Source organism: Mobula birostris, chromosome 13 (assembly GCF_030028105.1).
Source record: "Mobula birostris isolate sMobBir1 chromosome 13, sMobBir1.hap1, whole genome shotgun sequence".
In the NCBI taxonomy this organism is placed as follows: Eukaryota; Metazoa; Chordata; class Chondrichthyes; order Myliobatiformes; family Myliobatidae; genus Mobula; species Mobula birostris.
The window spans coordinates 5,290,742-5,318,078 of NC_092382.1; the positions used below are offsets into that span (position 1 = coordinate 5,290,742).

At 44.9% G+C, this 27,337-nt stretch overlaps 1 protein-coding gene across 5 annotated transcripts in view; it reads left to right on the forward strand.

The window, feature by feature from the left end:
- Positions 1 to 3,842: 3,842 nt before the first annotated feature.
- Positions 3,843 to 27,337, forward strand: part of LOC140208261 (NACHT, LRR and PYD domains-containing protein 3-like) — a 38,214-nt gene continuing 14,719 nt past the window's right edge. The window contains exons 1-4 of one of the 5 annotated variants that reach the window (XM_072276828.1): positions 3,843 to 3,919; positions 15,564 to 15,728; positions 23,464 to 23,540; positions 25,339 to 25,505. In XM_072276828.1, the coding sequence (XP_072132929.1) occupies positions 23,531 to 23,540; positions 25,339 to 25,505 (177 nt within the window). In that variant the 5' untranslated portion in view covers positions 3,843 to 3,919; positions 15,564 to 15,728; positions 23,464 to 23,530. Of the gene's footprint in view, positions 4,123 to 8,595; positions 8,948 to 15,563; positions 15,729 to 23,460; positions 23,541 to 25,338; positions 25,506 to 27,337 lie in introns of those variants that run through there. The other 4 variants (XM_072276826.1, XM_072276825.1, XM_072276829.1 and 1 more) reach the window with 4 other exon arrangements.

Sequence of the window (27,337 nt, forward strand, 5' to 3'; positions counted from 1 at the left end):
TGTTCTGTGTGTTATCTGCATGTAGTTTCCTGTGCTGCTGCTGCAAGTCAGTGTTTCTCTGTCCCTGTACCTTCCCGTACTTGTGCACTTGGCAATAAATTCAACATGACATGAGACAACTCAGAGAAATTTGATTAATAATGATCATGTTGGCAACTCAGCAGGTCGAAATTAAAGGGACAGTACACTGTTAAATGAAAGATCCTGGATAATGTCGATGATCAGAAGCATCTTGGAGTCTAAGTTCATCGCTCCCTGAAAGTGGCCACACAGATTGATAGAGTGGCTAAGAAGGCAAATGGTATGCTTACCTTTATTAGTCAAAGCATTGAGTTCCAAAGTCAGGAAGTTATGTTGCAGCTTTATAAAGCAGTATTCGGCCTCAGCTGGAGTATTTCATACACTTCTGGTCACCCCATTCTAGGAAGGATGTAGGGGCTTAGGAGAGGGTGCAGAAGAGTTTTGCCAAGATATTCTCCGGATTAGAGGACTTGAGCTATAACGAGAGTTTGGACAAACCCATTTTTTTTTCCTCTGGAGCCCTGCAGGCTGTTGCTATACTCGCAGAAGGAATGTAGGAGTAGGATACTTATAGATAGAGGAGACAGACAGTATCTTTTTCCCAGGTTTGAGATGTCTTAAACAAGAGACCATGCATTTGAGGTGAAAACGGGTGATTTTAAAAGCGATGTGAGGGAGAAGCTCTTCCACGCAGAGAACTGTGAGTAGCTGGAATGTGCTGTTTGGGTAATGGTAGATGCAGATACATTAGAGGCCTTGAAGAACCAGTTACACAGGCAGATTGAAGTGAAGGAAATGGAAGAATATAGACACTGTGTAGGCAAAAAAGATTAGTTTAGTTGGATGTTTATTAGTATTTTTTTTCCGAAAGCAACAGACACAGCGTGTTGGAGAAACTGAGCAGGTCAGGCGGCATCTCTGGGCAATAGTCAACCGTTGACGATTCAGGCTGAGGCCGTTCTTCAGGACTGAAATGGAAGGAGAGAAGTCAGAATAAATAATGGTGGGGGAGTGGAGGAAGTAGTACAAGGTCGCAGGCGATTGGTGAAGCAAAGATCTAGAAAGTTGATTGGTGAAAGAGATAAAGGGCTGGGGAAGGGGTAATCTGATATGAGAGGGGTAGAAACCATGGATAGAAATGAAGGGGGAGGAGCACCAGAGGGAGGTTATGGGCAGGTAAACAGATAATGGGGAATGGTGAGGGAGGGGGTGGGCAGTTACCGGAAATTCGAAAAATCGAAGTTCATGGCGACAGCTTGAAGACTGCCCAAACGGAATACAGTATGAAGTGTTGTTCCTTCAACCTGAGTCCGCCCCCATCGCGGCAGCAGAGGAGGTCATGGACTGACATGTCGGAATGGGAATGGGAAGTGGAATTAAAATGGGTGGCCACAGGGAGATCCCTCTTTTTTTGACGAAGCAGTCTCCAGTCTACGTCGGGTTTCACTGATACACAGGAGGCCACACCAGGAGCAACGGATACAGTAGATGACCCCAACGGGAGAAATACTGATTTCTCCTTCCGATGATCAAAATTTTAACCTCTCCCCTTTCCCTATTCTACACTCTGACCTTTTACTTCTTCTCACCTCCTACTAATACCCTCTGCACTCCTCCCCCCGTCACATTCTCCTGTTACCAGAGTACTGTGAGTGTTACTTTAAGAGCGCCTGAGTAAGGCGGGACTATGACGTCAGTCACAGGCTGCAGCAGCCGGCTGCGGACGAGAGAGAGAGAGAGAGAGAGAGAGAGAGAGAGAGAGACAGAGAGACAGAGAGACAGAGAGACAGAGAGAGACAGAGAGAGAGAGAGAGAGAGAGAGACAGAGAGACAGAGACAGAGACAGAGACAGACACTGACTGACTGTTGGAACTTCAGCTTGTCACTGCTATGGTTTGGAACTCTCTGATGCCCAAAAGATTGGATTGATTATCGGCACGCAGTGCACAATTGATGTGTGACTGTCTCTTCGTATAATCCATTTGTGTGGATTTCCTGGAGTAACCTGTGGTATCACTTTTGTTGGCTCTTTACCTGGAATCAGGGTGTTAAGTGAAGACGATACTCTTGTGACTGTCACCTGGTGATTTCTCTAAGTAGATTTCGGAACGATTCAACGGACAAGATCTTCAACGATTGTTATTTCACTTACCAGCGTGGAACCTGTGATTCTTCGTATCGCCTTCTCTCTGCGTACCTCTATGTGGATTACAAATCTCTCTCCCATCATCTGTTTTACTTTGCCATCTGAATCTTAAGACTTTAAGAATTGTTCCTAAACTTGATTGTTTGTAAGCCCTGGGCCCCCTTCTCCATCACTTTCTCCTATTGTCCATTCTCTTCTCCTTTCAGATTCTTTCTTCTCCAGCACTTTCCCACCCACCTGATTTTCCTTATCCCCTTCCAGAAGGCCTCTTTGCGCACCCACTACCTTTTAATTTAGGCATCTCCCCTCTTCAGTCTGAGTCCTAAAGAAGGGGCTCGGTCCGAAATGTATCTGTTTACTCTTTTCCGTAGGTACTACCTGACCTGCCGAGTTTCTCAAGAATTTTGTAAGTTTTCATTTTATAGAGGATTAACAAAGAGGTTAGAGAGTATTTGTGATAGGGAATGCAATGAAGATTCGCCAGACTGATCCCTGGAGTGGTCGGGTCATCATGTGAAGAAAGATCAAGCGCGATAAGCCTTTAATTTAGAGAACCGAGGATGAAGGAGTGAACACATTGAAATGCACAGCATCATTAGCGGTTGAACCAATGGAAAAAGGGGCTGTCCGGGACTGAGATGAAGGGAAATGTCTCCACTTCGAGGATGGTGAGTGAGTGTAAATCCCCACCACAGAAGGCAGTAAAGGTTCATGATCATCCTCACATAAAACAGAGGCCGGCAGATGTGTGGAGACCGAAGGGATCGAGGAAATGAGGATTGGACAGAAACATGTGGCTGAGATGGGAGCGCAGTCGCCATCTTGTTGATCGCTCGATGGGCTGAATGGCCACCTCCTGCTGTGTCTCACTTGGTGAAGGTAAACTTTCACTGTCCAGTGAGCCCGGGGGAATGCGATTAGAAGTTAGTGTTTGTAAACATTGGACTGATTTGATTGGAACCTGCACATTTCCTGTCTGGGTGTAAACTGTATGGTGGACTGGTATGGGGACTGAACCCATAAATCAATGCCCTAAGGAAGGAGAAAGGGAAAAGGTACGGAGGAATAATTTAAAAATGTAACTGGTGTAAATATGAAATAATGTGGAAAATGCGGCAGGTGGGTCATGCAGCGTATGAGGGGTGAGGAGCAGACTCACCGGTTTAGGAGGGAGACCTTCAGCACGTCACTCGATCCCGCTCCATTTTCTCATTTTACCGCAGATCTGCGACATCTGCGGGTTCGTTTCTCGTGGTTGTGCATTTCAATCTTTCTTCCGTTCAGACAAGGCTATGAGATCCAGATCTCTCACGTCCTTTCGCTGTGGGTGGGCATTTTTTTTCTTGACTCATTTCAATGTTACGAGCTGCGGTGCATCTAATGTTCTCCAATGTACGACAGTATGTATGGGATAATTAAGCCATTTCCATTGATCTGTGTGTCTCAAAAATGTGTACACTTTTCAAAGCTACAAACAAGGTTGTCTAATATTTCCACAAAATTAAAATGGGGGATCGGTTTACTGCTATTATTATTTTTTTTTAAATTTTTGAACGACCTTATGCTCTGTGGTCTATGCTCTATGCTGTCCCTTCTAACCTCTTTGCTCTGCCTACAAAACCCCCGCCCCGGCTCTGAAGACGCGGAGCTCACATTGCGCATGCTCAGTTTCGGATGTTGGGTGGCTGCCTTTCCGTTCTGTGTTGAAGCGGAACGTCGCGGGGAGACGGGGGAAGGATTGTTGTCTGCGAGGTTAGTACATCAAGTTCCCATCGGTGAGGATTTGAGGCCGTTCCGAGCGGGCATGTTCGAATCCCGTTAACTCACCCGAACTGGGGATCGGTCTGGGTTCCCGGAGAGAACCTGCCGGGGTCGATCCGGGCTGTGTGGCCTTCACACCGAACCGTCTGAGATGAGCCGTCGCTCAGTCCCTGCTGCTTTAGCCCGAAGAAAGGGTAAGGTGCTGATGCCGGGACTGCACTCATCCGTTGAGTTGTACCTCCATCACCCCGCGCGGTATCAGATCCAAACTTCTCCTGGTACGATGCCTGGGGTCAATAACTGTTTTAGATAATTCAGGGCACGGGAAGCGGCCATTCGGCCTGTTGTGTTCTTGCAGCCGGAGGTTAAACGGAGTAATCGCATTTGCGGGACACTGCTCCGTGTCTATGAGTAGTTTTATCTTTCGTCAGTTCAGACAGGGCAGTGAGATCGAATTTGTGACGTTCCCTCTTTTTGTGTGGGCAATTTTTTTCTTGACTCCATTCCACAGTTACGACCCGCCGAAGCGCAGCGAACATTTCCGAGTATATAACCGTTTTCATGCGATAATTAGGCCTTTTCCATTTGTCTCTTCCTCAAAAATTTGTACACTTCGGTGAAATCGCCCTCCCGAAGTTCCAGAGCTGAAGCTTAGTCTGTGTAATATTTCCACACAATTAAATGGGGAATGGTTTATTATTGTCATATACCGCCGTACAGTGAAAATCTTGTCTTGCATACCACCCACACTGATCAATACAAGAGCACCAGGCGTGATTGATAAGTTCGTGGCCTAAGATAGGAGGAGACAATTTTAGAAAACTTAGCACTTTAATTTTTCAACATAGCCCCCTCCTATTTTACACACTTAGACTGTTGGTCGTGGAGCATACGGATCTTGGACCTCCAGAAAGTGCCGACAGCATGTTTGATTGATAAGTTCGTGGCCTAGGGTAGACGGGGATGAGTTATACAGCTCTCGTTACAGGCATGCGCAGGTCAACTCTTTGAGTGATTATGCAGAAAGTTTGAAGTTAATAATTCATTTCCTTCTACCTTAGACCACACGAACTTATCAGTCACCCCTAGTATATTAGGTAAAACATTAACAGAGTTTAACAGAGCTTTATGGGTACAGAGAAAGTGTACTACAGGTAAACATATGATGCAGATTCACATGGAGTTACATCGTACCGTGCTGAGAAATATTCAGTTGACTCATTACAATGGAATGGAAGCCGTCCTTCAGCCTGGTGGTGTGCTTTCTGTTTCCTTTCAATCTTCAATCCGATGGGTGGTTGAAATTGAGAATGTCTAGGGTTCTGGGAATCTTCGATTATGTTTCCTGATTCACTGAGGCAGTGGGAAGTATATAGAGAGTCCATGGAAAGGAGGCTTGTTTCTATGGCGTGCTCAGCTGTGACCACAGTTATCTGCTCTTTCCTGCAGTCAAATGCAGAACAGTAGCCGTAGGAAGTTGTGAAGTATCTGGATGGGATACTTTCTGTGGTGCATTCAGGGGCAAAGGGTGCATGCAAACGTTCTTGTTGTTTGCTATAGCTTTGACATTTTAGGATTATATATATATAGTATGTACTATTAATTCAGTATCTGTGTAAAGCTGGAGGACCATCAGTGATTGTCATTGATCCCTTCTCCCAGCTAGTTCTATTTGACCATTCCGTGCCATTTTATTCAAAATCTGTCCAGCCTGTATCTCACCACGTCACTGATATATGTCAACCATCTTTCTTCTAAGCCTTGTCTCATTCTGAAGTATTGTACTGCATTTTTACCTCACTGAGCTTACAAGGAGCTGTGTTTTGTTCAGTTAATTGATGTTTAACATAGAAACATAGAAAATAGGTGCAGGAGTAGGCCATTCGGCCCTTCGAGCCTGCACCGCCATCTATTATGATCATGGCTGATCATCCAACTCAGAACCCTGCCCCAGCCTTCCCTCCATAACCCCTGACCCCCGTAGCCACAAGGGCCATATCTAACTCCCTCTTAAATATAGCCAATGAACTGGCCTCAACTGTTTCCTGTGGCAGAGAATTCCACAGATTCACCACTCTCTGTGTGAAGAAGTTTTTCCTAATCTCGGTCCTAAAAGGCTTCCCCTTTATCCTCCAACTGTGACCCCTCGTTCTGGACTTCCCCAACATCGGGAACAATCTTCCTGCATTTAGCCTGTCCAATCCCTTTAGGATCTTATACGTTTCAATCAGATACCCCCTCAATCTTCTAAATTCCAACGAGTACAAGCCCAGTTCATCCAGTCTTTCTTCATATGAAATTCCTGCCATCCCAGGAATGAATCTGGTGAACCTTCTTTGCACTCCCTCTATGGCAAGGATGTCTTTCCTCAGATTAGGGGACCAAAACTGCACACAATACTCCAGGTGTGGTCTCACCAGGGCCTTGTACAACTACAGTAGTACCTCCCTGCTCCTGTACTCGAATCCTCTCGCTATAAATGCCAGCATACCATTCGCCTTTTTCACCGCCTGCTGTACCTGCATGCCCACTTTCAATGACTGGTGTATAATGACACCCCGGTCTCGTTGCACCTCCCCTTTTCCTAATCGGCCACCGTTCAGATAATAATCTGTTTTCCTATTTTTGCCACCAAAGTGGATAACTTCACATTTATCCACATTAAATTGCATCTGCCATGAACTTGCCCACTCACCCAACCTATCCAAGTCACCCTGCATCCTCTTAGCATCCTCCTCACAGCTAACACTGCCACCCAGCTTCGTGTCATCCACAAACTTGGAGATGCTGCATTTAATTCCCTCATCCAAGTCATTAATATATATTGTAAACAACTGGGGTCCCAGCACTGAACCTTGCGGTACCCCACTAGTCACCGCCTGCCATTCTGAAAAGGTCCCGTTTATTCCCACTCTTTGCTTCCTGTCTGCTAACCAATTCTCCAACCACACCAATACCTTACCCCGAATACCGTGTGCTTTAAGTTTGCACACTAATCTCCTGTGTGGGACCTTGTCAAACGCCTTTTGAAAATCCAAATATACCACATCCACTGGTTCTCCCCTATCCACTCTACTAGTTACATCCTCAAAAAATTCTATGAGATTCGTCAGACATGATTTTACTTTCACAAATCCATGCTGACTTTGTCCGATCATTTCACCGCTTTCCAAATGTGCTGTTATCACATCCTTGATAACTGACTCCAGCAGTTTCCCCACCACCGACGTTAGGCTAACCAGTCTATAATTCCCCGGTTTCTCTCTCCCTCCTTTTTTAAAAAGTGGGGTTACATTAGCCACCCTCCAATCCTCAGGAACTAGTCCAGAATCTAACGAGTTTTGAAAAATTATCACTAATGCATCCACTATTTCTTGGGCTACTTCCTTAAGCACTCTAGGATGCAGACGATCTGGCCCTGGGGATTTATCTGCCTTCAATCCCTTCAATTTACCTAACACCACTTCCCTACTAACATGTATTTCGCTCAGTTCCTCCATCTCACTGGACCCTCTGTCCCCTACTATTTCTGGAAGATTATTTATGTCCTCCTTAGTGAAGACAGAACCAAAGTAGTTATTCAATTGGTCTGCCATGTCCTTGCTCCCCATAATCAATTCACCCGTTTCTGTCTGCAGGGGACCTACATTTGTCTTTACCAGTCTTTTCCTTTTTACATATCTATAAAAGCTTTTACAGTCTGTTTTTATATTCCCTGCCAGTTTTCTCTCATAATCTTTTTTCCCCTTCCTAATTAAGCCCTTTGTCCTCCTCTGCTGAACTCTGAATTTCTCCCAGTCCTCAGGTGAGCCACTTTCTCTGGCTAATTTGTATGCTTCTTCTTTGGAATTGATACTATCCCTAATTTCTCTTGTCAGCCACGGGTGCACTACCTTCCTTGATTTATTCTTTTGCCAAACTGGGATGAACAATTGTTGTAGTTCATCCATGCGATCTTTAAATGCTTTCCATTGCATATCCACTGTCAATCCTTTAAGTGTCATTTGCCAGTCTATCTTAGCTAATTCACGTCTCATACCTTCAAAGTTACCCCTCTTTAAGTTCAGAACCTTTGTTTCTGAATTAACTATGTCACTCTCCATCTTAATGAAGAATTCCACCATATTATGGTCACTCTTACCCAAGGGGCCTCTCACGACAAGATTGCTAATTAACCCTTCCACATTGCTCAAAACCCAGTCCAGAATAGCCTGCTCTCTAGTTGGTTCCTCGACATGTTTAATTGAACACAGCACGAGGCAGGGTAAACACAACCATTAAGCCAATAAATTCTAGTTTCACTGTTACAAAATGGCTGCAGTGCTAACTTTTGTCACAATTGAAACTCAGAGCATATTATATTGAGTTTGTTGTTTCCTTTCTCGATTATTTTTGGCGAGCCACTTCCTCCGTTTCCAGGGTAACAGCCCTGCGGAGCTGCAAGAAGTGCTGCACATTTTTATCACTCTGTGGTCACCGCTTCTTAGCGTAGAGACAGTGCCCTCAGGAGCAACTGCAACAGAATGATAGTGGGAGGAAAGGATGCTGTGAGCATTGACTGTATGGGATGTATTACACAAGAGTAGGAATGAACTGAGAACTAACAAATCGGTGGGGGTGGGTCTGGCATTACACTATTCTGTTGAACAGTTTTGGGATCCCCAAACGTTTTGCAGTCAGACAATATCTGTGCAGTAAAACAGAGAGAAAGGAAAAAAGACAATGTACTTTTGCAAGAGTCTTAAAGTAAGATGGACCATCAGGTTCATTTCTCCTTAGTTTGTGAATCGGAACTGCCAGCAACACCACGGCAAATCGCTGATGCCAAAGCATCAGTGGGCAGTGCCTGTGCAGGTTATAATATTGGGATGGAGTCTCTGAGAATGTGGAACGGACAGTATATTGGTAATTCTACAGCTGGAATTGAAATGCCTACAGTCTGCAGTGACGCTGAAGATCGGGGCAATTGGACGTTGGTTGTGGGGAAATCACTGACTACCCCAGCCAGTGAGATGTCAGGTCTGTCAAACATTTTTTAGTTTTACAATACATAACTATTTTGACCGAGCTCGATGACAGTAAGCGGAGGGCGACGATTGAAGATGGATTGAGCAAATAGAGGCTTGTGAGAAGTGTGATGGGTGTGTCAGTAATGATAGTGGGAGGAAAGGATGCTGTGAGCATTGACTGTATGGAATGTATTACAGCAGGGTCGGAATGAACTGATATCCAACCAATTGGTGGGGGTGGTGATTGAATTTCCACAAACCTGTTGAACAGTTTTGGGGTGTCCCAAGCATTTTGCAATTTTAATATCCGTGCGTTAAAATAGAGAGAAAATACTATTGTTGCAGGAAATGTAAAGAAAGAAGAGAAAATACTGGAGTCGCTCAGCAGATCTTCAGCATCTTGGACGGCCCCAGATCTGAAACTGGGTCTTCCGCCATTTCTCCATTCACAGATGTAGCCTGACTTCCCAATATCTTATATTTTACAATGTTACATTGAAAGCATTTCGTTCCAGCTACCCTGAGGAAGACATAGCAGCCACCGTGCTGAGCAGGATCCCACTCAGGAATAAGATAGAGAACAAATGAGCTCCAGTTAGCTGCTGGAGACAAGTGGGTGCATCCGCATCCTCTCACAATCTACAGACCGGTGAACCAGCCTGAGCCCCGGCCCAGGAAGAGCGTCGTTAGGTACCCGTTCCATCTTAATTTGTGAATCAGGGAAATCACGGCAAATCGCCGGCAGCAAAGCGTCCCAGGGTAGTCTGTGCGGGTTACAACATTGGAATGGAGTCTCTGAGATTATAGAACTGGCAGTATACGGACTCTACTCTAGGTTGGTCAGCTGGGTTGGAATTTCCTCAGATTGAAGCGAAAAGGGTGATCGGAGAGTTTGGACTTTGGTTGTGGGGAAATCACCGATTATACCAACCAGTGGAACCTAGCCTGCCAAGTATTTTGATGTTTTAGAAAGAGATAACAATTTTGACCCGGCTCGATGTCAGAGAACACAGGATGATAACTGATGATGGATTTAGCGAATGAAGGCTTGTGACGATGATGAAGCGTGTGTCGGTATTGAGATACATTACTCATGACATTGACTTGTTTATGAATGTACATGGCACGGTTAGCAAGTCTGCTACTAAGTTAGGGAGTCTTGTTGATATTGCAACATGTTATAATGCATTTCAAAGAGATGTTAGTCAGTTATGGAGATAGATTGAGAAATTGCAAATGGTTTTCAACTTGGACAAGTAAAAGATGGTGCATTTTGGACAATGAAACCATCGTGGGCCTGTTATGCTGAATGGAGGGTCACCGAGTGATGTGGAACAGAGTGAGCTGGGATTACAAGGGTAAAGTTCTCTGAAAGCGGATGTGCAAGTATAGAGGGTGGAAAAGAAGGCTTTAATCATGCTGGCCTTCATCAGTCAGGCATTGAGTTTTGGATTACAGACATTATATTGCAGTTATATAAATAGCTAGTGAGGATACACCAAGCAATCTGTACAGTTGTGTTCACCCTATTGTAGGACAGATATTATCAATCTGGAGAGGGTGCAGAAGAGATTATTGAGGATGCTACCTGGACTAGAGGGCCTAGTTATAGGGAGAGGCTGGCCGAGCTGGATCTTCATTCCACGGAGCACAGGAGAATTTGGGTGACATTGTATGTTTATAAAATCAAGAGGGAGAATGAAGTCGATAACCATCTCCTTTGTCTTGCTGACATTGGGAAAGAGGTTATGTGACTGTTTTCTCTGCCTGACATATCGTTATTGTTACCGATGAGCCTCATTGCACAGTGCCATCGGTGATTTTATTTTTCAATGTGGCTATTGGGTGTTTGGCTCAACAGACACGTGTGAGCAGAGTGTACACAATGGGCTCAGCTCACAGCCGAGTTCAGGATAATGGGAAGGGACGAGCGGTTGTGCAATCTGACTGTCTGCGGTCTGGTGGCTGGGAAGCCCAGCATCCAGTTGCGCAGTGGTGTAATTAGATGGCTGAGAAGTAATTTGTTCACCAAAGTCTGTGGGACAATGGTGTTACATGCCGAACTGAAATTCAGAAACAGCATTCTGACACAAGTATCCCTGTTTTCTATGTGTGTCAGGCCAAGGGGAATGACAAACGTTATGGCATCTGCCCTGGAGAGATTCTGTCGGTAAGTTTATTGGTGAGTGCCCAGTGAGCAAGGATTGGAGTTTTTGATATGTGCCATTATCAGGCGTTCAAAGCACTTAATGCTGATTGGCGTCAAGTCCACTGGGCAGCAGTCGTTTTGTTCTGAGTGTGGAGAGCTCTTTGGTACAGGGATGATGGTGGCTGATTTGAAGCATGAGGGAACAGCAGCCTGGATGAGTGAAGTGTTGGCGATGGCTGTGAAGACATCAATGCGCTGATGTGCAGACTGTATGCGAGCTCAGCCTGGATGTCTTCTGGCCCGGCACCCCTGCAGAGTCCGTATTACGTCTGCTATTACAGACATTGACTGCTCAGCTCACAGGGAATAATTTTCGTGTCTGGTTTGTGTTGTGCCTCGAAGCAGTGTTTAGAGCACCAGGGAGGGAACGTTACTGGTACGGTTAAGGATATTTTCCCCTTACGTATTCTGTAAAGCCCTTGATGCCTAGCCACATACACCAGGGTTCGTTGCCCAGGGTTGGGAGTTTGATCGAAGGGACCTGAGAGTTAATCTCAATACACAGAGCAAATGAGAACCTGGAATGAGTTATCCAGTGTTTTCATCGTTGGTTATCTACATCGGGTTCAGTATTCTCTCCGTGTTTGGAAATTCCTACTTATTCTCACCTGCCTGTGAGCAGCTGGAAATTAAAAAAACACTCAAGATGCTGGAGACCTGAAATCAAATCAGAAATTGTTCAAAGCCATTCCAACACAGGGTGGTAGACCGGAAAAATTACCTTTCGACTGATTACCTGTTGAGGTTTTATTTCATTTCTAGCTTTTTAGCACATTGCTTTGGAATGATTGAAGTCTCTTGGGAAACAGAGTTGCGTGGAACTGGGAAATTGGATTGAAAACTATCAGATGGAATTTAATACAGATAAGTGAGGGGTGTTACATTTTGGCAGGGAAAACGAGGCTATGATTTACTGATTGAGTGGTAGGAGGTCTGGGATGTGGGACAAAACAAATTGACATTGGAACACAGATCCATAATTACTTTAAGGTAGCAGAAGAGTCAGACAGTGTCTTAAAGAGATCCCAGGTTGGAAGCCCCTGCTGGAGATATACAAAAGTATTGTAGTATAAACAGCATGAATGCAGGTAGGCGTTTGCCCATCAGGTCGGTTGAGGTCATGGATTTAGGGCAAAAAGTGACACATTTAAGGGGAATCTGAGGGGGAACTACTTCATTCAGAGGGTGGTGCGAATGTGGAAACAGCTCCCAGCCGAATGAGTGATGAAGGTTGAATTGTAGTATTTGAGAGATGTTTGGGTAGGTGCATGGATGAGGGAGATATAGAGGGCTATGGTCTGGGTGCAGGGGGATTGGACCACACCGAACATGGCACAGACTGGGTGGGTTAATAGTCCTGCCTGTGCTGTAAGGGCTCTCTGAATCTCAGTTGAAACATCTACACATAATCGACACCTGTTGCAGACGGATCGTATCCAACAACGTGCTTTTATTTTGGACCAGCGTCTGCGCAGCTGGAAGTTCTGCAGAGTTGGAACTAGCAGGAGATTAGCTGAATGCACCTCGACAGGGTCAATACAACCGCTGGAATTTTAGTTTCATCGTTACAAAATGGCTGAATGTTCAGTTCATCTTTGCTAGAATGAAACTCAGATCATGTCACATTGCGTGTGTTATTTCCTTTCTCGGTTACCTTTGCGAGCCACTTCCTCCGTCGCCAGAGCAACAGCTCACCAGAGCTGCAAGGAGAGTTGAACATCTTTATTGCTCTCTGGTTACTGACTCTCAGCGGAGAGAGAGTGGCCTCAGCAGCCGGTGCTGATACGAGGATGCTTTGAGCATTAACTGTGCCGGATGGATGATGTCTGTGTTGGAATGAAGAAACAACTAGTGATTGTAGGGATTGCATTTGTGCAATTCTGTTCAGTGTGTCAAACATCTTATAGTCAGTCAGTGTTTTGGGCATCGAAAGAACAGAAAAATCTCCAGTACTGTTTCCAGTGCTATATTTTCAATTTTATATTTAAAACACTTTGTTCCTGTTACACTACGGGGAAAGTGCCAGCTAATTGAGCTGGGCTATACTGCACTCAAGAATAAAATAATGAGCAAATGTGCTCAATGTAACTGAGTTGAAATGTATCAAAACCCTCTTTGTAACCCAAGGCCTATGTTTCCCGTCTGATCCCCGTCCAGACAAAGGATCATCAGGCTCCAGTTCTGTCATGGGTTGATGTCGGAGGGTAAATTTTAGAACTGGGATTAGCTGAGACACTGCCACATATTACCGCCAGCAAAGAGCCCTGGGAGGGTTGGTGCTTGAGATATAATCCTGTGATGGGGGCTCCAGGAATATGGAACTGGCAGTGTTTGGGCTTCGGTCTACGTTGGTGCTTTTACAGATGCGGCTGGATGTCCCTGCTTCCGCGGTGAAGCAGACGTCTCCGGGGACTGGATATTGTAGCGTGAGTTTCTGAGTGTGAGATGTGGAAACACTCTGTGTGAGATGTGGAAAAGATGTGCGAGGCTCTCGGTGTGGGCTGTGACCCTCTGAGGTTGGATCCTGGGATATCACACATGTGTTCACCCAGATAAAATGAATCAGGGGATCAAGTTGTCCGGGTTTATGAGATGTTGAGCGAGTATTTCTGTTCTGTGCTCAGATGTTTGGTTCTGAAGTTCCTTTGGACACAAAGCAGAGAATGAGTTTCCATTCCATCCCTCACAGGGAGAGGCTGTGATTAAATGCACTGTTTTGTGTTTGCCCCAGTAGAAATAGACCGTGGTTTCAGAATTCAATTCACATTTGGAAATTCCCCCTCACTGTCACCTGTCTATCTGCTGGTGGGTGTCAAAGGGAAACTCAAGATGCTGAAGATGGAACAGAAAATGGGACAGTACATCACAGGAACGGGCCCTGTGCCCACAATGGTGTGCCAAACCAGATAAAAAGTAAATCAAACCCCCCCCCCAAAAAAAATAATGACGCCTACGTACACAATGTCCATATCCTCTCAATCTTCCTCACACCCATGTGCCTACCTAAACATCTCTTAATAGCTTCCAATGTGTTGGCTTCCACCACCATAACAGACAGCGGATTCCAGGCACCTACACCTCTCTGAGTAGAACAACCTACCCTCACATTTCCTTTGCAACTACTCCCTCACACCTTCACTTCATGTCCTCCGGTATTAGACATTTCTAACCAGCGAAAGTATGTTCCCCGTCTACTCTATCTGTGCCTATTGTAATCTTATAAACCTCTATCCGATCTTCCCTCAGTCCCTACCACTCCACGGAGAACAACCCAAGATTTTCCACTAAGAATTGGATGATGTTTGAATCCATTCTGATGAAAGGTTTGGAAACCAAATTGCTAACTTTTTTCCTCTCCCCACAGCTGTTCCTTACCTGCTGAGTGTTTCTCGTGATTCCAGTTTCTCTGTATTACATTCACCCTGGAACATTTTAAATCCCCTGCGAATGGACCAGTGCCCCAGCACTCGTTTCGTGAGAGTTGATAGGAGAGTAAAGAAACCAGAGCTTTTCCCAGTACATTGTCCTGGGGCCAATCCTCCTGTTTTCCTGGAAATGTATTCAGTAACGTTGTTGCTACCAAGGTTCACAAGAATAATCTGAGCAATGATAAGCTTTATGCAGGCGGAGCTTTTGAAGACCCCGGGCCTGCTGTTCAGTGGGGTTCAGAGGGATGGTGGTTGGGGTTTGGTGGGGGTGGCAGGAAGTTAGGGCCAGGGGTGATTATTTACATCAGCTGAATAAAAAGAAGTCTGGATGCAGTGGGAATGGAGAGGGTGTCTTGATTAGACCGAGAGTCTGGGATCTGAGAGTGCTGCCTCAGAATAAACAGACTTCACTTTAAAACTGAGACGAGAGAAATTACTTCAGCCAAAGGTTGGTTCATCTGTAGAATTTGATGCCACAGAGGGTGGTGGAGGCTATCGTTCGGTATATTCATGTTCTGGATTGCTAAATAGGTTAAATATTATTGCAGGGAAGCAAGAATATGGTTTTGGAAAAAGAATCCTCCATGATTGATTATGGAGCAGACTGGAATGACCGAATCACCTAATTCTACTCCTATGTATTATAACTTGTATCTTATAACATGACTGAACGATGACTTCTTTGTATCCCATCACAAACAAGAGAAGATCTTCAGATGCTGGAAATTCAAGCAACACACACAGCAGACCAGGCAGCATTTATGGAAGAGAGTAGAGTCAACGTGCACATGTTGCCTGGCCTGATGGGTTCCTCCAGAATTTTCTGTCTGTTCTTTTGTATCCAAGACAGGTTATGTAAAGTGTAAGGGACAGTTCCAGATTTCTTCACTCAGATCATGATATCTGTATACAAGATTTAAATTTCAGGTTAATGCTTTGTTCTCGTTTGTGTTAGTAACATATTTCATTATCTGTCTGGTTAAATTTAGACCTGCGGTGAGAGGTTTATTGGAAGAAAAGCCCACGACTGGAAGCGAACCACAACTGAAGATGAGGGAACAGCAAGAATTGAACCAGCCCGAGGACTGAGAGCATCAACTGGAGAGAACCCTTCTGACTCGAAGTTTCCATTAATTCAGCCAGGAGAAAGTTTGGTGAGTCTCATTTACTCTAACATTGGTCCTTTAGACATTGCACTTCTGTACCAAGGAAAATAGGAAATAGCTGGAATGAGACTAAATAAACCTAGATGTGCCAGTTATGTCAGTTGCAATCATTCCAGATCTGCTAATATGCCGTCGGCATCAGCTCTGTGAAGCCACGCACATTCCCTCATATTGTTTGCTCATTTCAAACTTGTTACTTCCGATTTTTCCTTGCTTTGTCTGTGAAATGCGTTTAGAATTTCTTCCCTCTATTAGACGCCGCAGTTGTTTCCTGCTGTAGTGATAACAGAAATGTGGAATTACCATGACTACTACTACATTGACTCAGGCCTAGGGGGCCGGCGTCAGGCACGATGACGGACTCCCCACTGCTCCGTCTGCCTCATCAGTGTGTTCAGTTCACCTACATTAGCCGTGCCGCTGTCTTCTAGGACCGTGTTGACCATAGTCTTGAGAGGGCGCCCAGGGTTCATCCTCCCATGTTTCAGCTCCCATATGATGACTAGGCTGGCAGGTAGCTCGGGGTGTCGTACCATGAACTGCAGCAACATGTCATTAATTCCCCCGTCTATTGCAAGCTGCAATGATATACTTGCCCTCAAGTATATCGTCGTGCAAGCCTCTGCTAAGAGCAAACCATCTTGAAGCCAAATGTCCCAGCACCACATTTCATTCAGTCCTAACTAGCAACAGCCAACCAATAAATAATACTTACATACCCTGGCGTCATAAACTATTTTTTTTTACCAATAAATTGTCAGAATCTCTGATCAAGCAGACATAGGTTTTGCAATGTTCCCATCTGACCCTGTACCAAAGGCACAGGTTATATCTGTACTTGAGATGAACGAATGTCCACGCAGCCAGGACTGCTACAGCTGCCGGAGTCGGTTTAAACTCAGTCGTTGAGGGATGGGAAGCAGCCTGTTGAGTCAGATGATGAAGCCGTTGATATTAAGGAAGATGCAATGTTCAGAGAGACTGCGGAAGGGTTAGCTGTGGATAGGGCATCATGTAATGAAAAGCAGCATCAGTTTCCCCTCCCCCCTCCCCTCTCCCCCGACTCCCCTTCTCACTCTCCTGTTTTTTTTACCGGTGTTAATCACGGGAGTCAGGAACTCTTTCTGCTCACAGACCAGTGAAAGTAAAGCCTTTGATTCCATTTCAGAGCCCAGTTTCTTTATAAAGAGTGGTGTTGAAGTGTTTTCCAGATGAACATGGGGGAATGTGTAACGGAAGTTTGAATCAGATCAGCAGCAGCTTCGGAAAGCCGAGTGGTCCACTTATGCATTTGGTGCGTTGATTAGAAAAGTTCTGACAGTTTAATTAGTGTAAGCCAATATAACTTCTGCATATTAATTATATTGTGGAACTGAATAGAAACACTACATTGATTAGGTATATACATGGATATTTATGAGTTAGTGTTGTACCGCAGCGGGTTGCGGATCGACCATGACTCATTCGGTGAGCTGGCCAGCACGGTACGGGACCGAGCGCCAGGCTCCCGCGGTCTCTGTTACTGACTCGACAGTCTCCCCATCTACCGCGCGCTCCAGCTCACCACCCCTCCCACTGCCCACGCGCGCCCTCTGGCGGAGCGCCGTCACCCTCGCGCTCCCGTGCTGACGCTGCGCGTGCCCGGTATCTCCCGTGAAGTGACGTGAGATTTACTTGTCTCTCATTGGTGACAGAAAATGCCAATTTAGCATACCAACCAATGGGAATATGGGGTTTGTCATTAAGGAGATCCCTCTCTAGACCCCGCCACTTGTTTCCTAAACTGACTCTTGGGAAAGATCCAACAAGCTTGTTGCTTCAATGCCGCTCTTCCTCGCCATGGAGTTAGAGGAGCTGCAAGGGCGACGGATTGAAGAGGGAGAACAGGGGGTTTATCTCCTCTGAAGTGGCGAGGACGAAGGCTTCAATACATTTGTAGCGGACACCGGTAAAGTGTTGACCAGCAAGTGCAGTGTGCAGGGGGTGGGGGGGGGGGGGATATTGAGAGCAAGTCACGATCTTTCTCTATGACACAACGGGCTGCAGGGACTCAGTGGCTGCCTTTTGTTTGAGCTGGCTGGGTTTAAACAGCGGAGTAAACAGACCCACCTTGGGCCAGCAGCCTGTCCCAGTAACACTCACAACACGACTGTCCCAGTGGGCGCTGTGGGGACAGATGTTTGGAGTATGGTTTCTCCCTGTCTGCATCAGCAATTTATCTGAGGGACAAAATGCAACATTTACAAGTCTGTTATTGACTGAAAACATTTGTATTTATTCCGTATTTTGCTTACGATACAATCATTGTCCAACTTATGTTCCGTTAATCGTCATTCAAAACATACATGAAAACCCATGAATACAGCCAAATACAGCAGCGTTACTGCACACCGAGTCTTCTTGTTGGAAACTGCCTCGGTAAGATCCCTCGAGGGCATAGCCATTGTCTGAGTAATATTATCTATCCATCGTAGTGTCTGTCATCCTCTCCTTCTTGTTTTGCCTAACATGAGAGTCTTCTCCAAGGAATCCTGTCTTCTCATGATGTGGCCAAAATATTTCATCTTCTCAAGCCTCCTAGTGAGCAGTCTGGCAGTGTTTCTTCAAGTATTGACTTGTTGGATCTTCTGGCTGTCCAACGAACTCTTCACACTTTTCTCCAGCATCCAAGTTGAAAGCGTCGATTCTTTTGTGTTCAGTCCAGCTCTCACAGCCACACATCACAACTAGAAATACCATAGACTTGACTCTACGGACTTCGGAGACAATGTTATGTGTCTGCGTTTCAGTATTTTTTCTAAATTCCCATCGCTGCCCTCCCCAGGAGTAAGCACCGTTTAATTTTCTAGCTGCATTTACCATGTAGAAACTGTTGAACTGAGGAAGACAAAATCCATCACTGCTTCCATTTCCTTTCCACTTAATACGACGGAGTTAATAGGACTGCCTGGTTTTCTTAATATTGAGCAAGGAGCCAGCTTTCTTCTTTCACTTTCATTCGAAGCTTCCTCAGATCCTCCTCACTCTCAGCCATTAGAACAGTATCACCTGCATATCTGAAGTTGTTTATCTTTTGTCTGGTAATTTTGATTCCAACATTTTGAGTCCTCTAGACCAACATTCCTCATGATGTGTTCAGCATATAGATTAAATAAGTAGGGTGACAGAATGCAGCCTTGTCATACTCCTTTCCCAATCTTGAACCAGTTTGTTGTTCCGTGGTCAGTTCTGTTGCTTCTTGATCTCCGTACAAGTTTCTCATAAGGCAGATCAGATGCCCAGGTATCCTCATTTCTTTAAGGATTTGCCATAGTTTATTATGGTCCACACTGTTGAAGGTTTTAGATTCATCATTAAAACATAGATAAATACTTTTCTGGAATTCTCCTGATTTCTCTATTATCCAGCATATGTTAGCAATTTTGTCTCTGGTCCCTCTGCCTTTTCGAAAACCAACTTGTACATCTGGTTGTTCTCGTTCCATACGTTGCTGTAGTCTTGCTTGCGTGATCTTTAGTGTCACCTTGCCACCGTGTGAAATTGCTCGGTAATTTGAACAATCCTTTACATTGACCTTCTTGGGAATTGGGATATAAACTTTTATTTTCCAGTCTAAAGGCCATTGTTAGGATTATCAGATCTGCTGGCAAATTGCATACAACACTTTTACAGCAACATCTTTTAAAGTTTTAAACAATTCAACTGGACCCCTGTCACATCCTTGCAGCCTTTTTATTGGCGCAAACACGAGGAATTCTGCAGACGCTGGAAATTCAAGCAACAGACATCAAAGTTGCTGGTCCTGACGAAGGGTCTCGGCCCGAACCATCGACTGTACCTCTTCCTAGAGATGCTGCCTGGCCTGCTGCGTTCACCAGCAACTGTGATGTTTGTTGCCTTTTTATTGGCAATGTTTTCTATCACCCATTTGACTTCACTTTCCAGAATGTCTGGCTCTAGATCGTCGAGGGAGTCATTGCTGGTGTCTTGGCTGTTGGGATATTTTCTGTACAATTCTTCTGTGTATTCCTGCCATTTCTTTTTGACATTTTCTGGTTCTGTAAGGGCCTCCCCTTCTTTGCCTTTTACTATACTTATTTTTGCATGAAATGTTCCTTTGATTTCTCTAATCTTCTTGAATAGATCTCTTGTTTTTCCAATTCTTTGGTTTCTTCATCTTCTTTGCATCAGTCTGTTAAGTAAGTTTTCTTATCTCTCCTTTGTCTTCTTGAACGTTGTGTTCATTTGGAGGTATTTGTTCCAATGTCCTTCACTTCTCTTCGCTGCTCAGCTTCCGCAGAAATCCATTTAGCTTTCCTGGTCTTCTTTTTGTTTGCAATGCTCTTCTGGCTTCTCTCTACCAGCTTCACTGCATATTCTTGAGGGATGCTATCAACATCAAACCTTGGTTTTCCTGGTGCTCTGCAGTTTCATTTTGAATATTGCGTTGAATATTGGTCTGAGATTGTCGCAGAACGGGGGGATTGTGGAGTATGGGTGCACAGTTCGCTCAATACGGCAACATGGGGTGGTGAAGATGTGTTTACCACGTCGTCCTTCAACAGTCAGGGTACTGAGTGCTGGATTTGGGACATTATTTTATTTATTTTTTTATTGAGATACAGTGAGCCGCGCTGCCCATTAGGTCCCCCGAGATCATCTGGAGGAAACCCATGTGATCACAGTGAGAACCTGCAAACTCTTACAGGCAGCGGTGGGAATTGCAACTGGGTCATTCAAACTGTAAAGACGTGTGTTAACCACTATGGGACCGTTGTATCAGTCATTGGTGAGACTGTGTTTGTGGTACAAAGTATAGTTCTTGCCGCTATATGTTTCAAAAGGCTTGGGTAAAGTGGAAAGAGTGCAGAGACGATTTGCGAGTCTGTTGTCAGGGCCAGAAGGCCTCAGTTCTGGGGAGAGGATGACCACTCTGTTTTTACTCCCTGGAATGTAGGAGACTGAGCAGCAATCTTACAGAAGTGTTTTAAATTTGAAGGGCAGAGTAAAGCGTGGTTTATACTTCTGCATTAACTGGACGGCGTAACCTACGCAAGTGGCCTACGCGCATTGTGAGCATTTATACTTGTGCGTTGGTGTATCTGTGCAGCTCGGCAATTCCCGCACGTCATGCATGCGCACTCACCCGCCCACGCAAGGCTTCATGGTCATGGTAGTGTCAGGGTAAACAAGACGCGAGCGTCTTTTTTCGTGCAAAATGTGTCCTCCAAAATTTAGAACCATAGCACCATAGAAACTACAGCACAGAAACAGGCCTTTTGGCCCTTCTTGGCTGTGCCGAACCATTTTCTGCCTAGTCCCACTGACCCGCACATGGACCATATCCCTCCATACACCTCCCATCCATGTATCTGTCCAATTTATTCTTAAATGTTAAAAAAAGAACCCACATTTACCACCTCGTCTGGCAGCTCATTCCCTACTCCCACCACTCTCTGTGTGAAGAAGCCCCCTCTAATGTTCCCTTTAAACTATCCCCCCCCACCCTTAACCCATGTCCTCTGGTTTCTTTCTCCCCTTGCCTCAGTGGAAAAAGCCTGCTTGCATTCACTCTATCTATACCCATCATAATTTTATATACCTCTATCAAATCTCCCCTCATTCTTCTACGCTCCAGGGAATAAACTCCTAACTTATTCAACCTTTCTCTGTAACTGAGTTTCTCAAGTCCCGGCAACATCCTTGTAAACCTTCTCTGCACTCTTTCAACCTTATTTATATCCTTCCTCTAATTTGGTGACCAAAACTGAACACAATACTCCAGATTCGGCCTCACCAATGCCTTATACAACCTCATCATAACATTCCAGCTCTTATACTCAGTACTTTGATTAATAATGATTAATAAAGGCCAAAGTACCAAAAGCTCTCTTCATGACCCTATCAACCTGTGACGTCACGTTTAGGGAATTTTGTATCTGTATTCCCAGATCCCTCTGTTCCACTGCACTCCTCAGTGCCTTACCATTAACCCTGTATGTTCTACCTTGGTTTGTCCTTCCAACGTGCAATACCTCACACTTGTCTGTATTAAACTCCATCTGCCATTTTTCAGCCCAATTTTTCAGCTGGTCCAAGTCCCTCTGCAGGCTCTGAAAACCTTCCTCACTGTCTACTACACCTCCAATCTTTGTATCATCAGCAAATTTGCTGATCCAATTACCACATTATCATCCAGATCATTCATATAGATGACAAATAACAATGGACCCAGCACTGATCCCTGTGGCACACCACTAGTCACAGGTCTCCACTCAGAGAAGCAATTCTCTACCACCACCCTCTGGCTTCTTCCATCGAGCCAATGTCTAATCCAATTTACCACCTCTCCATGTATACCTAGCGACTGAATTTTCCTAACTAACCTTCCATGCGGGACCTTGTCAAAGGCCTTACTGAAGTCCATGTAGACAAGATCCACTGTCTTCCCTTCATCCACTTTCCTGGTAACCTCCTCGAAAAACTCCTATAGATTGGTGGAACATGACCTAACATGCACAAAGCCATGTTGACTCTCCCTAATAAGTCCCTGTCTATCCAAAAGCTTGTAGATTCTGTCTCTTAGTACTCCCTCCAATAACTTAACTACTACCAACGTTAAATTTACCGGCCTATAATTTCCCAGATTACTTTTCGATCCTTTTTTAAACAACGGAACAACCTGAGCCACTCTCCAATCCTCCGGCATCTCAACTGTAGGCAGCGACATTTTAAATATTTCTGCCAGGGCCCCTGCAATTTCAACACTCGTCTCCTTCAAGGTCCAAGGGAACACCCTGTCAGGTCCCGGAGATTTATCCACTTTAATTTTCCTCAAGACAGCAAGGACCTCCTCCTTTTCGATCTGTACAGTTTCCATGATCTCACTACTTGTTTCCCTTAATTCCATAGACTTCATGCCAGTTTCCTTAGTAAATACAGATGCAGAAAAAACTATTTAAGATCTCTCCCATTTCCTTTGGTTCCGCACATAGCCAACCACACTGATCTTCAAGAAGACCAATTTTATACCTTACAATCCTTTTGCTCTTAATATACCTGTAAAAGCTCTTTGGATTATCCTTCACTTTGACTGCCAAGGCAACCTCATGCCTTCTTTTAGCCCTCCTGGTTTCCTTCTTAAGTATTTTCTTGCACTTCTTATACTCCTCAAGCACCTTATTTACTCCCTGCTTCCTATACATTTCATACAACTCCCTCTTCTTCTTTATCAGAGTTGCAATATCCCTTGAGAACCAAGGTTCTTTATTCCTATTCAATTTGCCTTTAATCCTGACAGGAACATACAAATTCTGCACTCTCAAAATTTCTTCTTTGAAGGCTTCCCACCGACCGATCACATCCTTCCCAGAGAGCAACCTGTCCAATTTCGGAGGTCTGTAAAGCTTTATGGAAAGCATTACAACCAGAGTTCCTTCCCTGCCCTTCAGTCGCCCAATGGGAAGCTATTGCAGCGTAGAATGACATGCGATACAATGAAGCGGACCGATCACAGTTGTTGCGTTCTGTGTTGCCGCGACGCGCGATTGAATTTTGTGAGAGGTGCGCGTCGCAGCAATGCAAGCTGTCGCGTGGGGGTCCTTATCAAATTTGCGTAGGGTTTGCGGTGACGCAGAGCTTACGGCGACGCGTTGACGCAGAGTATAAACCAGGCTTGACTGACTCACTCTTTTATTTGTGTATTTCACATCATCGCCAGCAGGTGGTGCTTTCTTCCACCCAGACGGCGGACAAGCAGCCGACAATCAACCAACTCAGTCAGAGTCAGAATGGACACAGGTATGTTCACTGGGCTCTCTGTCATTAAAACTCTGGCATCATTGTACACGTGTAGTCAAATCATCAATAGTTCAGAGGAATAAACTTGGGCGCTAAAGGGGCACAGCAAAACGTGCCATTAAACGGGGTCATTGACCCTACCGGTAAAGCGACCTTGAGCACTGGAACAATTCACCAGGTCCAGCGCAGGGACCTAACAACGGGAATGGTCGAATCACTCCGCTCACCGTGCAGATCTTCACCTGAGTGAAAGGGGAAGGAGCTCCTGAATAAGGTGGGTATGGGTGACACTCAGACAGGAATACAGCAGCGGGCAATGTAACAGTCCAGGGAACAGACAGAATTTCCATCAGTATTTGTTACATCCTGATGTGGGAAATGCCTTCAACAGCCAGTGAGAAACAGATGCTGTTTTCTGTTTGGAAGGCCAGTGGTGAATTACCCCCGGATTTCCGGGTTGTTGCTCAATGGAGCTGAGGGGAGTTCTCGGTGTGTTTTCTGCGGCCGAGTTAAGGAGCGTTATATTGTGGGAGAACGGGCTGGGTGCGGGAGACAGTGACAGAGAAATTTTAAACAGGGAATCTGAGTGGGCTACGGAGGCATTGAATGTCCTTGGTGAATAGGATTAAAGTAAAACAACAGGGTAAGTAGTGAGGGCAGCACACAAAATGGTGGAGGAGCTCACAGGTCAGGCAGCACCTATCGAGGGAAAGGAACAATCGACGTTTCGGTTTGAGGAATCTTCAGCGGAGACTTTGTACATTGATTTCAGTGTTGTCTTGGCCACATCAAATAGAGCAGGAATGGAGGAGCATTCTTCTGGGTGAAGGTCTGTGACCAGTAATCTCCGCAAGGCTACTGGCTCGCTATGTGTCATGTGTGATGTAAATAACTTAATAATAAACTATGTATTACTCAAAATGATTAAATAGAAAGAATCACGTAGGTGGATTGGTTCGTCGATTAACCAACTCGGCGGAGTTGTGTAAATTTGGGACTGTTGTCAAAATGTTCAGCATCCAATGAGAAATATGAACAGAAAGTCACCGAGTACAGTTAATTCGGGCAAATGTGAGGAGTTGCACCTTGGGAGATCAAGTTTGCTAGCGATGTGCACAGTGAATGCTGGGACCGTTAGGAAGGCTGATGAGTGGATGGGTCTTGTGATGGATGGGCATAGCTCCCTGAAAGTGGGAACACAATTGGCAGCGTGCTAACGATGAGTTGATGTGTGAGTACGTAATTTTTAAAGTTGTGCTGTAACTGGATGAACTGTGGTTAAGAGACAATCTCAGTATTGTGCACAAATCTGGTAGCCATATCATGAGAATGATGTAGAGGCTCTGGCGAGGGTGCAGGTGAGTTTCACCCTGATTACAGAATATTGGCTTCTGGGAGAGGTCGATCAAGCTTGGATTCCTTTCTCTGGAGCGTCGGAGTCTGAGACCGCTATCTCAGAGAATTCATAAATTTATGAGGGGCAAAGCAAAGTTCGATAGTCCATGACTTGGTGCAAATATCAAGCACTGGAGTGAATAGGTTCAAGGTTAGAGGGTAAAGTTTAAAGGGGATTTAGGATGCATGTTTTCCACAGAGAGTAATCGGTGTCTGGAATGAGCTGCCGAGGGAGGGACTGGAAACAGATACTCAGCAGCATCTGAGAGGGTTTGAACTCATGAGTAGGCCGGGAACGGAGGGATATTGACCATGTTCCTGAAGATGGGATTGGTTTAAATTGGCATCGTGTCCGCATACACATGGTACACTCTACTATTTTATGCTCTGTGACTGACTACAGATCTGAACTCCGCAATCTCCGCCTTCCTGTCAAATTGTGAGGATCACCAACTGTTCCTGTTGACGAGATTCTACATGGAGCGACTGGAGCAGGCGATTGAGGAGGGTGTGGAGGGAGTCAGCTTCATGTTAATGGGCGAGGATCACTTCACCGGGCCAGAGTATCACGTAAGTGGTAGGAACATAGACTGAGTTTAGATTCTACTGAATCTATCACAGACTGACAGAACCAGTGTAATGTTACCTCTGGGCTATGAAAGTCCTGCAATGCTTGTGGTGAGCATCAAGAACAGAGTTTTTGTTTGCAGAAACCAACCCAGGCCTCTGTTAATATTACTGAACACATTCATTTTTAGACAGGTTAGGATACAGACAATGATTGACAGGTGAATTTGGTGACGTGACACTTGATGGACATTGCAAGTGGACAGAGAACCACTGACATCACATCATGTTCCCAATGCTCGACCTTAATGGCCATTCAGCAGACTCTCTTGATTACTCCCGGGTTTCCCACAAATCAAATATATATTAACTTATTTCTCAGCTCATTTCTCGAGTCTACCTTCAACTCCATCATCAATTGAACAGGCAGGACTGAATATCGTCTCTCTTTTCAACTACTGACCCTCTTTCATTTGATCAAATATTCCAACAATCCTCATGGTTCAGTTACCTTCTGTTCCTTGTCACTGTTCCATGTTGAGTTTGTAATTACCACAGTTCCTGTTAGCACTAGGAACTGCAAAATAATATCACTGAAAATCGTCCAAGCATCTGCAGATAACACAGAATTACCAAGAAATGTCTTTCCAATGGTCCTCCTGTTACTGGGACACATTCACCTATTGCTCACCAGACTGAATTTTAGTGAAGAGCCACATATTATCCCCAACGCTAACATTCCACATGCGACAGCTGACAATTTCAATCCAACCTTCCCTCTCTGTATTACTACCATTTGACTTTGGTCTCTCTGACACGCACAAAAGTCCTGTAATTACTGTCTGCTCCTCACTGCTAGTTCCCAGCTGTAGGCTGACACTGGACTCATCATGGAGCCGGGCAGTTAATTGTGAACCTGCTGCGGTCACCAGAGATTCCCCCTGGGAAAATCAACAGTGACTCTGTCATAGTTTGACTTAGCCATAGTCATCGAACTCTACAGTACAGCAACAGGCTCTTCGGCCCATCAGGTCCACACTGACCTATTATATGCCTAGTTGCATTGATCTGCACACCGACAAGAGACATCCATGCCACTTTCATTCATGTACTTAAAGTAAATTGTTTTTAAATGATCAAATCGAATGCACATGTACCACTTCCGATGGCCGCTCGTTCCATACTCTCACCAGCCTCTGAGTGAAGAAGTTCTCCCTCAAATTTCCTTTCATCTTTCATCCTTAATCTATGGCCTCTAATTCCAGTCTCACCCAACCTCAGTAACAGATGCCTATTTGCATCTACTCTATCTATACCTTTTATAAACTTTTATACCTCTATCACATCTCTCCTCGTCCTCCTACACCCTATGGCAGTCCTAACCTATTCAAACTTTCCCTCTACCTCAGGCCCTCAAGTCCTGACAACACCTTGTAATTTTTTCTGCACTCGTTCAATCTTATTGATATCCTTCCGAGAGGTAGGTGGGCTGCGTGCGGGTCGGTGGGACTAGGTGAGATTAAGCTTTCGTCACGGACTAGAAGGGCTGAGAAGGCCTGTTTCCGTGCTGTAATTGTCATCTGGTTATATGGTTACATTGCTCCCAATTAGCCTCTGCAACATGAATTTCAACATAATATCCCAACTTCTGTATTCGATATTTTGATTTAAGAAGGCCCATATCCTAAACGTTTTATCAGGACATCTACCTTTGACAACACTTTTAAGCAATTTTGGATCTGTATTCCCTGATATCTTGGTTTTACCGCACCGCTCATTGCCAAACCACTCAATGTCTTAATGCTATCCTAGTTTGTCCTCAAATAGTGCAACAC